Here is a 17948-nt window from a genome sequence, read left to right as displayed (position 1 = left end):
ACCTGATGGGCACAGCAGCCCTCTCACAACAAAACAGCAACAGAGAATCCTTACTGGAAGCTCAGAAACATGTTTACTTTATATACAAGAAAAACATATTTACAACAAGTAAACTATGTACAAAAAACCCCAAGAGACATTTCCATGGTAATCACTGTATAAATTAACAAAATAAATAGGAGGGAAGCAGGTCCCATTGTTAAGGCACAAAACCTTCTTCCCAAGACTGTACAGGGATTCACTTGCTTCCCGATGCTTTCAACAGGATCGCAGGGATGGTGGGGAGACCCCTGAGGAACAACGGTCGGTGGACAATGATACAGACATGCAGTCACTGCTGACAGTTGTAGAAAAACATCATTTTTCATACTTTCCTTTTTTTTTTTACAGTACACACATCTTAAGATACAAAATATGTCTTGTAAACAGTCTGTTTTATAAATCACATCACTATTATGCACAGTTTTAAATAACATGAAAACAATGATCGAAGCTTTCCATGTGATTTGGGGGCAGAGATTTAGCACTGACACAAGAAGGCCTCAGCAGAGCTGGAGGCTCCCAGGTGCCAGGCCAGCACCTCCAGGCACCCAGCAGCACAGCTCCCCTTGGCCCCTGTGCTGGCTCCTGCTGACATCCCACAAGGTACAGAAGAGAGGCTGTACCAGCCCTCCCGAGGGCAGCCCAGGGCAGGGCACTGCCAAGAGCCAAACCTCCCTCCAGTCTCCACTGCACACAATCTCACTTAGCCCAAACCATCGTTCCCCAGAATCTGCCATTAAATATCCAGGATGGTGCCAGAATGTGAGAGAACAGACTGAAGCCTCTTCCAAGCAGAAGAAACCTCGTGCCCAGCTCACTGCAGCCACTGCCAGGGTGAGGGATGTGAACAGAAGGTGCTGTATGGCTTTCACAGGAGCTGTGTTTCTTCAGGGACTAAACACCTGTGTGATATGTGCAGTTCTAGCTTCTCTCAGGCTGGTGCTCCTGAGACTGCTGGACAGTCTCTTTTTGGCAAAGCAGCATATTTTTTACTAACTGTCGCTCCTGAGTTTTTCTCCCACAAAAAATTATCAGATGTCAGAAGAGAAACTCAGAACAGGCAGTAGCCAGGAGTGCTACCTGGCTCTCTACTTTGCAGATAGAGCTCACTGATATGCAACACAAATTGTCTTCATCTATTCACAAAAATCTTGCCAACAGAAATCTGCATTGTTCCCAGTGAGATATACAGAACTACAACCCTTTGGGGTTTCTTAGATCTAAACCTTAATAAATATCCAAAGGCACTCAGGTTAAATGTGGATCTCATTTTCTAGGTCTTAAAAGAAGGAAGAACTCCCTTCCTGCCTCTGATAAGTAAGACAGGAATATAGTGGCTGTTAACCCATTGACAGATGTGCATGTGCACAAAAAGGATCTGAAGGCATTGACACACAGATCAAAAAAGCAACAGAAATGAAGATGCATCTGTGCAGGCCTCATCACTCATGTAAATGGCTAATGGCCAGCAGGTCTTGATGGATATGGAATTAAGGAATGCACCTGAATGTAAAAACTCTTTGGATTCCTCTGTTGCTCTGGGCAGGAAGAGTAGAGAGGAGCTGTTTCTATGGAAGCAAGAATTTAATCCCTCAAGGATTATGCAAGGCAAGAGCTTATTGTTTATGCATCTTTAACCATGAGGCTGCTGGGGAAAGTTCACTGCAGATGGGAGCAAACACAGATCTCACCTCTTCTCTGGAGTTATCATTTGCCTCACCCCCTGATGCACTCTCCTGGAAGGCACATGGATGTCCCAGAAACAAACCATTCTGGGATAGACAGTGGGATGCACACACTGTGAGGTCACTGCACACCACCACTGGGGATGGCTGCATCCTGGGGCTCTCCTGAGACTTCTCCTCATTTTCCATCCTGATGCTGCTCTGTGCCTCAACAAGCAAGTGGGACAATACAGTATGCTTGCAATTCTTACTTACCTGATACCTCAGGAATTCAATATAGTTGAATTCAGTACAGAGGGAGTCTGTACTGATAAATAACAAATACAGCTATGGAAGCAATTGCCAACATACACATAGGAGAAATACATTCAGGGCAAGGCTGGACATATTTCCAGCTCAGGCCCCACAGTATTTATACTGTAAATGTCTCTAGCTAGATCTAGCATGTTTAGTCTTCTTTTACCTTCTCATGAGTTTTAACACAAGCCCTGTCACTCGCCAGGCTGTGAGGAGACACATGGGTGAATGTGTCTGGTTACAACAGACAGGCAGAGTCACAATAACCCTGGGTGAAATACTAGGGAATTCAATGGAGTTTGCCCAGCTGAAATGAAATCAGCCCAGCACCTTTATAAGCTGACAAATCTTTACATAAACTAACTTGACTGATTGTTATTAGACTACAGAAGTGATATCAATTTGATAAAAATCTTTACTTTAAAATCCTTTACTTAAAAAGTAAAAAAAAGAATTATGTCCTCAGCAAATTATCTTTTATGCCACTGTGCATGTGGACTTTTCTGTCTGCAGACACAGTCAGACAAATGCCACTCTGTAATAATAATAAAAAAATACACAGAAAATGACTGAGTAATTAAAAATTTCTGCTGTCTCTCAATCTCACAGCACTGACTGTTGCCAAATTCCCTTTGCAGTGATAAAGATGGTGATGTAACTTTGCATGCTGGTCTTGGGCTTTAACAGCCACCCAACTGAGGTCAGCCATCTAGAAACACTGATTCAGAGGCAATAATTTTTCCATGCTCCACTGTTGCTGGTACCAAAGGCAATTTATCTACATATCCCAGTTTTCATTATGATGCTCATTTGCTTGGTAATAATCCTCCTCCTCTTAGCGCTCTTACAGAAGCCCCAGTGTTTGACGGCATATGGAATCTTTTAGGGGTACAGCCCAGGAGAAGTGAGCTACTCTAATCTTTTGTATCACCCTGGAGTGAAAGAGCAAGGCAGCAAGAAACAGAAGCAAGGTGGAAAAGCTACTGAGACCTAGACAGGTGAAAAGATACAAGTACTAGACTTAAGTCACATCTTTTGTGACAGAAATAGTTTTCTACACTGCAAGCTGAAGTAAAGAAACAGCTCTCATGTCTGTGGCCACAGAAGTGGTACTGAACAGGCAGGAAGCTACACCTGGCCAGTGCCAGTCATGCTGCTCCATCGCCAGGATGAAGCAAGCTGTCCTATACCTCCCTTCTTGTGCAGCACAAACAGCTCATTAGCTCTACTCTCCTTTTTACCTGGTCTCCCAAAGATGAATTCAGAAGAAGGAACATCAGAGCTGATCTCCTGTAACTATTCTGCTCTCCAGAATTTTCTTTTCTTACTGCCAGGAATTTCTGAACAATTGTCTGTGATGACTCAGCAGCACATTTTTGGTGAAAACCTAAGGGTTGTCCCATTGCCCCTGGCTGGTAGAGGAGAGCAGGCCCAGCAGAAGGCCCTGCCAGCTGGTGCAAATCCTGTCTGAAGCACATGCACTGTTTGTTGCAAAAGCATGAGTGAATGAGAATCACTTGATATTCATTGCAAGAGGTCTGCACTGGCTTCGAATTTCAGATGCAAATTACACACAACTACAGATGCATTAAAAAAGGAATAGTAAGATGAAAGGAGAGGCTTTGTCCCACTTAAATATGCTAAATACAGGTGTGACACAGAGATGAGCAGGAAAGTTTTGGATCTGAAAAGACTGTCAGATGCTCCTGAATTAAGACTGGCCGATACATCTTTTGCCCTGAATGATTCTACTGTGATGAAGTTATCCAGTAAAGGTATCTGTGTTGCAGCTCTCAGGAGTCCTGCACTGTCCCTGGAACCAGAACTTCCCACGACACAGGACATGGCTCTTCAAACAGTGAGTGAGTTCTCTCCAGGAGGCTCTGCCAACCACAGAGGAAGTGCCTCTCCAATGGATGCAGCCATACCCCACAGGAAAAAAGTAGCACCATGCTTGGTTGATATGAGCTCTGAACAGCTAAAATCTGGCTGTTCAGCAGAGATAGTTGTGAGCACATCTGCTTTGTGAGGTGACTGCTGTGCAGTTAGTGAGAATGGTAGACACAGGCTGTGAAAACAGAGGCTAAGCCTCGCTGGCAGGAGTACTCCGGCTCAGCTCCTTGATCCCGTGCAGTATCCTCTTCATGTGACCCACTTTGGTTACTCCCAGGTCCTGGAAGAAAAAAGAAAAGCTTACACTAAGAGAAAGGCAGAAGGAAACTCTAGGTGGCCAAGCAACAGTTACAAACTAGCCAGCCAGTTACAAAGAGAGGAGGAAACCAACCAGAAAAATTCCAAACCTGAGGGTTATATACAGAGTCTCAAACCAACACATCAAAAAGCTATTAAGGAATGCAGAGTGGGCACAGAGCAATGCAGAGACACAACTGTGGACTGTTAGCCAGGAACACAAATTGCTTGGGCTGTCAAAGGCTGTGAGAACAGGAAGAGCACATAGATGTCAAGGATCAAATCTAGAAGCTGAAACATGCACGAGGAACTAACCAGTCACATCTGATAGCTGGGTACCATGCAACAAACACAGGCTGTAGGTGGATGACATGCAGAGGGGTCAGTTACACAGGTTACAGCAAACATCACCATGGGAAGATGGTAAAAATGATAAATAAAGGTTCAAGGGGCATTGAACAAATGCCACACACTACTTAAAAAAAACTGTGTTTTCCTGCTCTATGCAAGTCACCAGAATGAGACACAAGTCTCTTGCACATGCAAATCACCACTTTTAATTTCTCTCAGTAGAAACAATGTCTCCTGGTGAGGAGATGAAAAGCTGTGCAATGTGGCTACTAAGCCCTCTTAAAAAAGATTCTCTCCATCCATAAGCCTCATCAAAGTGCACAATCACTTTTTCTTGTAATAAAGAAGTATGATGATCCATTTGTCCAGTCACTGCACAGTAAGAACCAAATCTTCCCAATTACAGCACCTTTTGCAAAGATGGTACAGTAGCTGAGACAAACTTCCCTCATTAAAATCAGAGACTCTCAAGAACACTATTGGCAATCTGTGTGCTGGACTGTATCACATCTCCAGGAAGCTGTGGCAGAACTGGACAGCTGGTCCCTCAACCAGCTCCTCTACCTCCCTGCCACTAAAAACCAGGTGACCCAAAACGGTGAGAAAATAAAACGAGGCTGTAGTGAACCTGTTCATCTTGCCAAGGCACCTGGAATGAACAGCAGGCAGACCACTTCCAAGCACATTCAGCACAGGAGGTCATGCAGATGCAGCTGGCTATTTCTCATGAGCCGACCGTGAAAGTACCTTGAGGTCCCTCCGTTCAAGGTGCAGGAGCTCAGAGCCCCGGACGTCATGGCGGATGAAGATATCCTTATACTCACACAGACTGAGGTGCTCAAGCCACGCCGCAACCTCCTCCGTCCCCCAGAGGTGAACTGTTAGAGATGGAAAAGCAGGAGTGCATTGAGTACCCAGAATCCCAGGAGACAGGGAGAGATGAGGACACCACAGCACTCAGTGCCAGAGGAGGAGGACAAGCAGGATCACAGCCTCTAAATAAGGGGAGGGCAGCACAACCTTCGATCTCAAATGAAGGAGGTAGGGCAAAAAAAGGTAAGAGATGTTCTCTTAAGAAGAGGCCTGCTGCAGTACAGCCAGGAGGAAGTGCATATTTGTTTTGATGAGATGGCATATCTTTTGATAGGGATAACTTTCTTCAAGTTTACCCCCCTGTTTAAGAACAGTAAATTAATTGTGTAAATTCTGTGTACAAAACAACAGATTCATAAAATATATGATGGAGAATCACAGTGTATATTAATTTGCACATTACTATGTGCAACCACTTGCACTCAGTAAACAAAATGGCAACCTCTCTCCCCCTTGTCTGAGGGAGAGAGGAAGAGTTTCAACTTCCACCTTCTTGCAGTCTCTTAATAAGAGAATAATAGAATTTCCAAGTTTTGGGAGGCAGTGAATGAACACCAGCCTGTCAGACAGGAGACTGTATCCACAACTCCATGGCAGAGGACAGGACCCAGAGCCAACAGAACAGGTCATACTTCTGAATTTTGGAAGAAAGCCTTCATAAGGAGAGCATAAACCAAAAATCAACTAGACCAATTTAGAGAGAAAGTGTCTTGAATGGCAATTTGTTGATTCGTGGCCAGTTTTTATCTACTGACCAATAGGATTAAAGGTCAGGGAACACCTGCTCCCCAGGCAATTAGACATGAAACTTGATTAAAGCCTGAAGGTGAATCAATGAGAAAAATATCATTTACTGTATCATAGAGAACAAGCAGTGAAAAGACTGGAGTTACGTGGACTTGGGCCCCGCAGTCATTTTCATACTTAAAATGCCGAAATCCTCAAATTCACTTCCCTAAGCACCCTCTGAAATATCCATGAAAATGTGCACAGTGTAGGGGAGAGTTCTTCAGAGGGTACCTCCTGTTCCTGCTCAGGAATGTTGGCATGGTACAGGTGGACCATGACTCAGAAGGGAGCAATAAGCTGTTTGCCACATGAAAAAGATTGACTAGACCTGCAAGAAGAGGCAGATGCAGGTGAAACAGAAGGAGAGGTTGTGTGACAGAGAACAGGAAGTGGTGTGACCACACTGATGTGACAAAAAGACACAATGAATGAGCAGACTTGGTACCCGGCAATCCCATGCTACTGAGAGTCTCCTTATTTTTGTTGTTCTTCTCCTTTTTAAACTTGGTCACCAGGCGGAATTTGCCACTGCGGCTGCGTTTAGAATAATCCAGCATCTGGTTCTGCAAGAACAGAAGGGAAAAATCAAGCACACATAAACTGACTGGAATGGACTAAGAACAACAAGCTCAGCTCCATGATCTTGTAAAGAAAGGAAAAGAAAATCCTGAACTCATTCTGATCAAGACAGAAAAGGAAGCAGAGAAAGTTGATCCCATGTTACGCGAAGGATCTTGGCAGGAAATTACTTTCTTTAGCCCCAGGGAGTCAAGTTTCTTTCTTAATAATTTCTTCTCATATCAGTCATATAGTAACAGGAAGTCAAAGACACAGAGCCAACTAGGGAAAAAGAGAACAGCTAGGGAAAAACAGCCTTGGTCCTGCTCACCTCCTCATCACCGGGCTCCATAAGCTGCCACAGCCAAGGGATGTCTGCCAGTTTCCTCAGCTGGAGATCCATGTCTGCCAGGGCTGCCTGGAGCTGCTCCTTCTGTGGAGGATCTAATTGCTGGATCAGGAATAGAAGAAAGGCAGAGTTAAAAGCCTCATGGTAAAACACACAGCCAGACCCTTGCCTTGAAATTCCCAGCTAACAAAGCAGTTCCTCTGAAAGGAAGTGCAGAGCAGGTACTCTGCCCAGACCAAGTTAACAATTCTTATATTTTCTGAGCTCCAAGCTCCACAGCACACCCATGTAGCAAAATTTTCTGCAGCAAATGATTCCTGGATGATAACATCTAAACTGACTTACAGAGACCAAGACCAGCAAAATGCTAGGGTAAGGCAATAGGAGGAAAGGAAAGGAAGTGAGAAGCTGCTTTTTTCCTCCTGCTTTGTGGTCCTTACCAGTGCCATCTTGCCTGCCAGCAGCAGCTCTGTCTCATTGTGCAGGGCTTTGACATTATTCACCATCTCTACAACAAGGCTGCAGTTCAGACCCTGCAGGGAAGCAATTAATGTACAAGTTAAGTTTGGAAGTGCACAGGTCTGAGCAGTCAAAAGGAAGAAGTCTTAGACTAGCAAAGCCTACTCTTGGTCAGCCAGAATGGAAAACCAAGAGCTCTGGAGCAAGGACAAAATGGGAGATGCCAAGTGAGTGCAGTACCTCTGTAGACTTGGATTTAGCGTAGACTTTGTCCATAGACTTGGAGCTGGCATTGACAGCATGGGCAAGCTCCTGTTCCATGTCCTGATAGGACTGAGCTATTTCCCGAATGCTAAAGAGAGAATTACACACTGGATCAGCACATCACACTGCATATGTTCAAATCAGGAGATGTCTCCTGACTGGGTATCCCATTTAAACACCCACACAAGCTATGAGCTGAGCTGGGATCACAGCAGGGGCACAGCCTGTGGCAAAGCAGGGCAGCTCTCCTGCCACACTGAGCATGCACAGGCAGGGAAATGCAGCTCTCTCACAGTCACAACATGTTCAGTTCTGCACACAAACTGGGATCAGTTTGAAATACAACCCAGACATTTCAGTATGACCAGAGTGATGGGAAAGGCAGCTGCACTTACAGCAACCTTCTCTAATGACTCTGGGAGCTTTCTCTCAGAAGCCCAATGGAATGCCTGACTAAAGGATGAATAGGAAAGCATACATTCTGGGCATTGTACAAAAATTTTTGCCAGGCATAAAGGTTACAACAACCCAGCTGTCACCTGAGCTTCTTGAGAGGCTTTTGTTTCTCTTCTGAAAAAACTACTTTATGTTCAAAGACAACAGGTTCTTTCAGAATTAAAGGATCCGTGTTTGCTCATGAAAGTAAAAATTTTTGTTCAAAATGGCCTAAGAAAGTTTATCCAGCTTTAGTCCTTGTTTAGGTGGGACAGTGAACAATGAATGATGCTACTCTCAGTAACATGGACCAGCAGTGTAGCTGAACAGGAGTCTCTCCAGAAACAGGAAGCAGGACAAGAACTCCAGGCCCTAAAGAGCCTCTATTCACCAACAGCAAGTTGAGTCACACCTGTGGATCAGAGCACCTGCAGCTTGACCAAACTGGATGATCTGGGTGGATTCTTCTTCAGACATGATCTCTGGTTGCAGGGAGAAAGAGGAGGGTCGTGACAGCTCACACTTCTGTTTGTCCTCCCAAGACTTCAGGGTGCTCTCAAATGCCTAAAAACACAGCAAGCAAAATATAAGGTACCCTGTAAACTTCTATGAAAAACCCAGTGACTGTGCCTATGCCTGTAAAATATGCAGATCTGGTACAGGCACTTTTCACTGCAGAGCCCAGCAGTTAAGTTGCCTATAGCTTTGCTAAGTATATAGGCTAAGTATATGGCTGGGATGAAGTCTTCCATGCCATATGCTTGCCTTAGCTGAATTTCTGCTTAAGCATAGTTTTTGTCAAAATTACTAGGCAGTTCTAAGGGCCAGACTAAAAAATCCAACAATTCTCTACTGGTGGCAGTCTTTTCTTTGAGCTGCTGTATCACCTCTACACCTCAGTATTACTGTGACACCTCAGGGCATGAAATTAAAAATGTTCAAGGCTCCTCCTTATCTGGAAGTAAACTGGGCTTCCCTAGGAATTGGTGAGCCAAGCATCTGAACTCAGAGCTAGGATCTGACACATCTGAAACCTTACTGATATTCCTGTGGGCAGCAGGTAGTGATGTGGGAAGAAGCAAAACAGATCCAATGTAGAAGGATTGATATTGAATGTGGTGAGAATGAAAACTATGGAGCCCTGTGGTAAAGCAATCCCTTCCCCTACTGCCTCTGATACTGGAAACCAGGCTCTGTCAGCTCAGTGCAAGCTACCTGCTGATCTCACTCTTGCTGATGGACTCTATAGTGGGCCAGATGAGGCCAAATAAGGGAATTTGAGTGTTTCCATCTTCAGTTTAGGAAACTATATATCCCAAATCACACTTGAAAAATGTTACCAAAGGTACAGGGTCACATGCATGAAATCCACTTCAACTGAACAGGACAGGTTTGCTCTGTGAAAGAAGGGGCATGCAGTGACCTTTAAAAGGACAGCAGGAAAAACAAGAGTAAGTTGAGACAAAGTTGAGTGTGCAACTGCAAAACTGGAACATCTTCCTCAGTGGCAATCCCATGACTGCAAGACCAAGCTGGTAGGCAATTAGGGATGGGCTGGCACAATCACAGCTGTGGTTTCTGATGGCCCAACCCATAGCACACTCACAAGGGACTACCCTGTCCTCTCTAACTCTTGTGCTTCATGTCACCTTTCCCACCATGCCCACACATAGGTTGCCTCTCCTGTTTCCTTCCCTTTACCTTTACAGCAGCAATCCTGTTCTCTCTTGCTCTCTGTGCTATCTCCTTCAGTCACTCTCCCTCCAAGTGTCAGTGTGATGCTGCAGAAGCTCTCTTGCCCTTCACAAAAGATTGTGTGCACTATTCCTGTCTCTCCACCACAACATTCACATCAGAGCTGACAGGACACTCTTTGAACTCAAAAGAGGACAGATTCAGCTAGATACAAGGAAGGATTTTATACAATGAGGGGGATGAAACACTGGCACAGGTTGCCCAGATAAGTGGTGGATGCTCCATCTCTGGCAACATTTAGACCACAGGCTGGATGGGGCTTTAAGCAACCTGGTGTAGTGGAAGGTGTCCCTCCCCAAGGCAGGGGCCTGACTAGATGACCTTTAAAGTCCCTTCCAACCCAAACCAATCTGTGGTTCTATGATCAATACCCACTGCTCTCCCAGTTAAGAGGTCTCTGGTGCCCTGTTCTACCATGACAGCAGCTTTGTATGCCCACCTTTGCTTTCTTTTCATACTGGCATCTTTGTAACTCCCTTGTCAGGCAATGTGCCTCAGACCTGTGTCAGGCTGCTTTCCCTTTTCCCCTTTGTTGTACTCCTTCTTGTGGTACAGCAGGTGAGTCCCTCTGCAGAGGACTTGGATTTGCTCTGGAAGCTGGGTAAAGGGGTGTTATGCTGGAAAGTATGAAGAGTTGCTCTCAACTGAACTGTTTATGCATGGACAGTCACAGAGCTGGGAGGACTCAAAGTGTGCCTGTGCCACAGCAGGGTCTTTATCCTTTCCTTTGTCTGACCACTGCTCAATCATACAGCAAAAGAGCAAGGAGGCTTCCTTATCTGCTGCTACTCATCAGATATATTTGAAAATGATGAGATGAGACTGACACACACTTCTGAAGAAGGCATAAGACACTGTTAAACATGGTCAATGAAGCCAGACACTGAACAATAATGACAAATTAAAACATTGACCGTCTGAATCTAGACAATCCACAGCACATGGCACATCAGGTATCCTGTGGAAAAAACAGCATGCAAGCACGTTAAGAAACACTGTCACAAGGCACCTAGAAAAGGAAGTAAAATAAGCTTGCATAAAAACCTTATTTATGACATTTCCCAAGTGGTGAATGCAAGTTTAATCACATTCTTTCCCAAAAGGTTTCTGGTGTGTAATAAAATAGGCTTCTTGCATTCACAAAGATAATGTTCACATGTGGCCCTTCACATGCTCTCCAGAAATATGGGACATCAAAACACATGTGCACTGCACAGGCAATGCAGGATGCTCTTACCCTGTCTCGGGTGAGGGTCTGTGCCCTGTTCTTATGAACAATCCAAATGTAACCTGGAGGCTGGATCCAGGCTTCTCCATCCACTTGCACGGGAACTCCCTCTTCTCCAAGGATTGCTATCTTTACTGTCCGGCACTGCAAGGAGTGATTGGGTCAGAAAAGCTCTAAAATGCTGATTTTCCAAAAGCATAAGTCATTCTCTTTCCTCCCAAAGCCCCTCCCCAGGTGCTGTAGCTTTGGTGCTACTTGAGGCACACAGGGCAGCAGGACACACCTGCTTTGTCTTTGGACTAATCTGCATTTGAGTTGTTGGTCTAACTCCTGCTAAAATGAATGCTAGCAAACAATTCCATACTCAAACTGCCCCAGAGCATGTCCATTTCCAGCCCTGGTGGATGCTCTTTCCATGGACCAGAGCAAGCAGAAAGAAGGGCTTTACAAAGTCACCAGCTGGAGAGGGGGCAGGCAGGAAGAGCTCACAAAAGCAGCTGATACCTGTGCAATCCGGTGATGCTGCAGGTTTATCACACGTGACACTGCCATCTGCATGCTCCCAAACACGGCTACCACCTCCAAAATCTTGTCATCAAAGGAAGGGGCTGTAAATGTCTGCCACATACAAGGGAGAGAGAATTCAGCTGAGGCACAGCTCTCTTGGAGAGGTTTCCTTTAACCCCTATTGGTCCCAACCTGGGGGTTGGCTTTTAATTGTGCTCTTTAATCTGTACAAAATTAAGAACAAGGCTAGAAGGTGAAGATCTGGAATGAGCAAGAAGAAAGAAAAACGAGGCATCCAATGGATAAAGAATAATTCAGACATGAAGGCTGTAGGCCACAAGGCAATAATTATTCTTTTGAGAGTAGGCACTCAAAAAAATTTCTAAAGAATACAATGTTTCTGAGTGAATCTAGCTGCCTTTGCTGTCAAGGGGCTTTATTTCTCTGTGGGGACAAGGTCAGCCTAAAGAACTTTCTGCAGATCCAAATGCTCTGGTGGTATTTCTTCTGAATCCATAGAGACTGCCTGGGTATGAAAGCTGCTCAAGGCTGGATTTCAGTGTCTCAGCCACATCCAACAGAAAGTGCATCCAGACAGGCCCCCCTGCCCTATTCTTCCAAGCACTATTTTCAGAGGCTGTGACCTCAAAAGCAACAGTAAGTAGAAACATTTCCTGTATGGTCTTAGCGAATACTCACATCATCCTCCTTGGTTCCCCCCCAGAAGTTGGTGCCTCCTGCATAGCTGGGAATGTTGAGTACAGCAATCCCCTGGAGACTGGGCAGAGGGATTGGCCTCCCATCACACTGCACAGAAATGAAGCAACACTATCTCAGCCCAGCAGGAGGGAGACCCTCCCGCCAGAGCACATGCTCTGTAAACAGAAAACAGCCAGCACCATCTTAGTAATACATTAATTCAGGCTTTTTCCTGTTTTTTCTTGGCCTACAAGAGTAGAAGGTATCCACTCAAGCCTCATGAGCCACACATCTTCTGGCAGATATGGATTTTAGAGAGATACTCTTGCTTCTTTTCCTCTAACAGGAACAGGGCACACCTGAGAGGCTTGGCAAAGCATCTTGATTTATTTCTCAAGAAAGCAGAATAAAACTCCTGAAACATCCATGTGAGGAGGGTCTTCTCCTGCAAATCACCTGTTTATGCTGTACATGACCTATACAAAAGTATTTCTTTTCCAGTTGTATCCAACTGGCAGAGTTAAATTCAGAGCTTTCCACGTACCCATCATCTAAAATGATGAGTTCATGTGTACCACATCAAACCTAACAATCTTATCCATGATGAACACTGCATTGGGAACAGCAAATACTTTCCAGAAGGATGATATTTCTTCCCTTATGGGCTTAGAATACAAGTTATGCTCCAGAACCAGGAAAAGCCACTTTGTTACCTCAGGGTGACACATAGCCAAGTACATTATTTCAGGCAGGCAAATATCACCAAGCCAAAAATCACAGTGCCTAAAGAAGATGGAATTAGGCATCCCAATCTTAGGAACAGAAGAACATGCTAATTCCTCACCTCCAGCAAGACCTTCTGCTCCAGGTTTTTATATGTTCTGTGCAGCAGCTCCTTGGTCCCCAATACTCCATACCACATCATGTTCTTAGTACGACTTCTAAGGGGGCAAACAAAATGACAAAAAGTCAGCATAGACATTTACCCTTTCACTAAGAATAAAAACTTCACACTGAAATGGTACCTGCTACATCCTAAACAACAAAGGTGCTCTGCTTCCAAAAGGGTCAATTGCTCCAAATGGTCACTGTGCTAGGAAACTACTTCCCTTTAAATAAATGTCAGGTAGGAATCAAGCATTAGTAACAGACACACAGACTGCCCTGGCACAGAACTTGTCCATCTCACACACCAGGACATCAACAGTGCTCAGCCGTATTACCTCATATACAGCAAATATAGCCAACCCAAAGCTACACAAAGCATCCTGTAGTTGCTCAGGTATTCAAAAGGCCAAACCTGTGGTTTGTATTGAGGCAGGATCAATGCCAAAACCAGCCTCTGCTGCATTTAGAACTGAGATGTGCTTCTCTCACAGCTAAATAGCAAGCCCAGGAGAAAAATCTGTGAGATGATATAAATAGAACCAACATGCTAAATTTGCACCAATGTAGCAACTTAAATACCTTATAGCATAATGAATGAGTAATAAATCAGTAACTTATCTCTTCCATCATGATTTCAAGCCTTGAAGAAGCATTATATAGACAACACACCTATTTAGCACAGTGTACACAATCAGCTTCACCACACAGATGCATGAAGTGGTTCAGTCACTTTTGGCATCAATCCAAAGGTTTGATCCAAACCCACCTGCATTTCTCTGGGTGCTCATCACGTTTGTTGTTGAAGTCCAAAGAAATCTTTGCATCCAGTCCAATTCCAAAGTAATTATTCATGACACACTTCTCAGTGTAATATTCACTGCCAAACAGAAGAACAAAATTTCCACTCATAAGTTCCAGTACCATTTGGTGCATATCTCACACAGAATCATTTAGATTGGAAAAGACCACCAAGCACAGTTGTGTCAGATGTGTGTCAGGGCATGTGTAACTCCATAAGCTGATCCTTAAGTTCTAGAATCCAGCATATGGACCCATTTATGTAACTCCAGGCTGCTGCAGTCCATTACTTTGGTCCATAAAGGAATCCCCCTCTCTGCTGAGGTCTGCTTGCAAACACCCACTCCCTCCCTTTCAGCTCCTGAGCATACTCACAGATTTTCAGGCTCAGAGTTAAAGGGATCAGCATGGATCAACAATCGGCTGATGACAGAGCTCCCAGGCAAAGAACCTGACATGCCAGCACGGATATCTGTAGGAAAATTGACCATGGAGAAGAGCATGACTAATAATGCTAACTTCAATCTCAAAGACAAGATAATAAGAGTTGATATATTCTGCCCTGTCATTCAAGAAGAAAGCAAATAGCATTAGTGCTTTCTGTCACTCTAGAGGTCAGTTCTTTTGATAAGGAGAAGGGTTTCTGGGGCTGCCTGGAGGGTTTCTGACTGACAGTGTACTGCCTAAGGCCAGCAGCACAGCTGTATAGAAACATGGAAAAGAGAAATAGGAGTTCTCTCTGCAGCAGCTTTTTTGTTCCAGGGTGAGACAAGAGATATCCCTGATACAGTGAACAGAGAGAAAGGAGCAGGACTGAAGCTATGATCCAAGTAGTTCAAGAATTACTGTCTTCTGCTTTTTAAATTATTAACTGGTGACCCACAAACAGTAGGTTTGTCAGAGAGAAAGGAAACTACCTGCTACCAGAGGGAGTAATTTGAACAGGTAATTTGGGTGAGGAGATAAGAAAGATACTGCTACAGTGACAGGGAGAAGTTGCTGCACATCATGTGGGAGGTGGGAATTCTGCTGGGTTTGTGCACTGCCAGTCACTTCAGCCTTCACATAAAGGAACTGCTGCTCCCAACCCATGGCTGCCGTTCTTCAGAAACCTTTCTCAACAGCATCATTTCTCCCTTCTCATGCTTACTTTGAGAGAAGTATCTCCTTGCAACTGGCATCTAAATTCTGCCCCTTCATGGCATTAATAAAAATCTGTGTCTAAGTCTTAGCTACAAACTGGAAACTACTACAGCTCATTCCAAGTCTTCACTTGCAGTTATCCACAAAGGGATTTCTCTCATGGTTGACCTTGCACAAAAGGGCACCTGGCAGGACAATTTCATGTTCTCACATGGGGAGTGGAGCCTGTGCTGCAGTCACCCATGCTCCAGTTGGCTGCCTGGTGGGAAGTGGTGGGTGTTACACTTACTTGGGTAGAGGATTTTTGTGTTCAGCATTGGCAAGTTGTCCCGGCTTCCTGTCTGGGGAGGAAGAGATGCAGAGCTGCCCAGTGACAAACTTCCTTTGTTTATTAGTCTTTCACAAGGAGACTTGGAGGCTGTAAAATACAACACAAACTTGGCTATTGACAAACATAGCACTGTGATTCAGACTGACACAGGCCAAGCAGCAAGACTGGGTTAGGAATCACTCAACAGCAAAACACTTGAGCCCCCAGAAAACAAAGAACTGACAGAACCAGTCATTAAAAGACAGAGATGTCACATATGTGCTGCTGGAAAACCCCACAGACTGGAAGTATCAAAATGCCACAAGAAAAATATTAGAAATGGATATGAGAAAAAGCTGGTGCCAGCAGCACAACAGATAGGGTATTTGGCTCCAAACCAATACTCAGGGAAGTTCCAAATGTATCAGCAGTGATCAGGGACCTCTGACAAATTACTCACATAACACAGTTATTAAAGCAAACTGGCTGCTGTTCTCTGTCATCTGCAAAGGATGACATGAAAAGTGCTCAAGACTGTCCTTGTCCAAGCACTGAAAGCCAAGAGAACCCAGATTACTGGCTAAGGTGCAAGAAAATTTCTGAATCCCAGGCTTTCATATGCTAACATCATGGACCAGCCATGAGAGATGCAGCAAAAAATGGGGTGTATAATGCATAGGCTAGAACACAGAAACGTGCAAGGCTTGAAGAGCAATCATGCAAAAACTTGAAAAGAACAGAACACAGAAAGTAATACACATAACATTCCCTTTTTATAACTAACAGAATTGCAATACACAGGCAAGACCTGCATGGGGGCAGCCCCAGAGCAGTACCTTTCCTCTGGCTCCTCCCCTTGGACACTCCATAGCTGCTGCTGTGTGATGACTGCATGGAGATCTTCTCCTCATTCCTCAGCTCCTTGCCCTCCTCAGAGGCTGAGAGACTGAGGAGGAAGCCCTCTTGCTCCTGGGTCTGGGCGTTCTGCTCATCTACAGCTGTATGAAGAGATAAAGCAGGTGAGTGCCTCACAGCTCTTCTGGCAAGGAATATCTCCCACTCATGTAAATAGCAACAGGATGGGATTCTAAATGTCCTGATTCCTTAAAGAAAAGAACAGGAATAACACAAAGCTCTCCTTTATCATTTGTCTCAGCTCTGCTCTGGAGAGCTTTTGGATCCAGGTTGGTTTAGCCTCTTTGTTTACTTTGCTGAGCTCTTTAGCAGGGAGGCTCTAAATATAAGTGTCTATTTTTAATGCCACAGGTACTCAGACATCCTGAGATGTAAACTGTGCTAGAGGTGATAGGCTTCCATTTATTTGCACTTAGATGTTGCCAGGAATTCTAACCAGACAGACATGAAATGATTAAAGAATTTCCTGTTTGTTTAATCTGTAGTGGTGCAATAACATAAGGCACTTGAAAAGGGGACTAGACAAATATAATCAAAAAGGAAGAAAAGAGTAGTCAGTAAAAACCAGTATAATCAGAGGAAAGAATCAGATTGCACACTCTGGAAGAAGAAAAACAGTTTGCAAAAGCTGAACAAACACATCTGAAATGTAACTGGAGTTTGCTTGAGAGCTTGTAAGGTTTAAACGCTAGCATGCTGCCTAAAGAAATCAAAAACTCCTCTGCAAGCAACCAACAGGTCTCTTCCTCCCCAGCAGCCCCTGCCAGGGCCCAGCTCTGAATGCCCTCAGCTGCTCTGCCAGCTCCCTGCCTGCACAGCTCACCCCCTTCTTCCAGTCTCTCCCTTGTGCTGACCCTGTAGCTCATCAGAACTGCCCATGAAGCAATCTATCCCACTCGTACAGCAGAAACAGGAACACTTGTGGCTGAATTAAGCAAATTGCCTGGGCTCCAACAGAACTTCACAAACATCAAATTGCTGGTAAGCAGCAGCAAAGTGAGGGAGCTGTGAGGTCAAGGCCTCCCACTTCACCAGAAGCAGGCTGTTTGCTGGATTTTCACTGTTCACTCCACTGTACACATTGTGTACAAATGTTGTACACAATGCTGCAGTACTGGAAATCCAAGCAACAGGTGTTCAGAGTGCACACCTGGGTGTGCATGGATGTTACATCTGCAACTTCAATGCTTTTATCTCCAGTAACAATCTGTTAAGGACTTCCTTTGGTCTCAGTTAACCCCTGACTTTATGACTAACACTTGGAGTCTGATGCCTTTCAAAGGAAAAGAAACTTGGAGCATTGGGGGTGTGTGCCTGGAGACAGACAAGGGTCAAGACTTGGAGAAGAGGGTCACCTGCTTAAGAAGTTAACATCAGAACAGAACTGACTTGCACCAAAGTACAGTACTGTAA

General features: G+C 44.6%; 1 protein-coding gene across 9 annotated transcripts in view; it reads right to left on the bottom strand.

Annotated features, from left to right (window-relative positions):
• Positions 1 to 50: 50 nt before the first annotated feature.
• The window catches only part of DGKD (diacylglycerol kinase delta), a 58262-nt gene continuing 40364 nt past the window's right edge, over positions 51 to 17948 (bottom strand). For 8 of the 9 annotated variants that reach the window (XM_005495133.4, XM_014272808.3, XM_074547026.1 and 5 more), the window contains 15 exons: positions 16457 to 16618; positions 15600 to 15728; positions 14543 to 14639; positions 14136 to 14246; positions 13326 to 13422; positions 12482 to 12589; positions 11780 to 11893; positions 11285 to 11419; positions 8705 to 8856; positions 7834 to 7945; positions 7575 to 7667; positions 7117 to 7236; positions 6673 to 6790; positions 5313 to 5443; positions 51 to 4197 (listed from right to left, as the gene is read on the bottom strand). In XM_005495133.4, the coding sequence (XP_005495190.3) occupies positions 4108 to 4197; positions 5313 to 5443; positions 6673 to 6790; positions 7117 to 7236; positions 7575 to 7667; positions 7834 to 7945; positions 8705 to 8856; positions 11285 to 11419; positions 11780 to 11893; positions 12482 to 12589; positions 13326 to 13422; positions 14136 to 14246; positions 14543 to 14639; positions 15600 to 15728; positions 16457 to 16618 (1769 nt within the window). In that variant the 3' untranslated portion in view covers positions 51 to 4107. Of the gene's footprint in view, positions 4198 to 5214; positions 5444 to 6672; positions 6791 to 7116; positions 7237 to 7574; positions 7668 to 7833; positions 7946 to 8704; positions 8857 to 11284; positions 11420 to 11779; positions 11894 to 12481; positions 12590 to 13325; positions 13423 to 14135; positions 14247 to 14542; positions 14640 to 15599; positions 15729 to 16456; positions 16619 to 17948 lie in introns of all 9 variants that reach the window. The other variant, XR_012581605.1, reaches the window with a different exon arrangement.

The sequence above is a fragment of the Zonotrichia albicollis genome, chromosome 9 (genome assembly GCF_047830755.1).
Source record: "Zonotrichia albicollis isolate bZonAlb1 chromosome 9, bZonAlb1.hap1, whole genome shotgun sequence".
Lineage (NCBI taxonomy): Eukaryota > Metazoa > Chordata > Aves > Passeriformes > Passerellidae > Zonotrichia > Zonotrichia albicollis.
The sequence above is the reverse complement of the archived record's forward strand: the minus strand, read 5'-3'. Positions and strand labels throughout refer to the sequence as shown.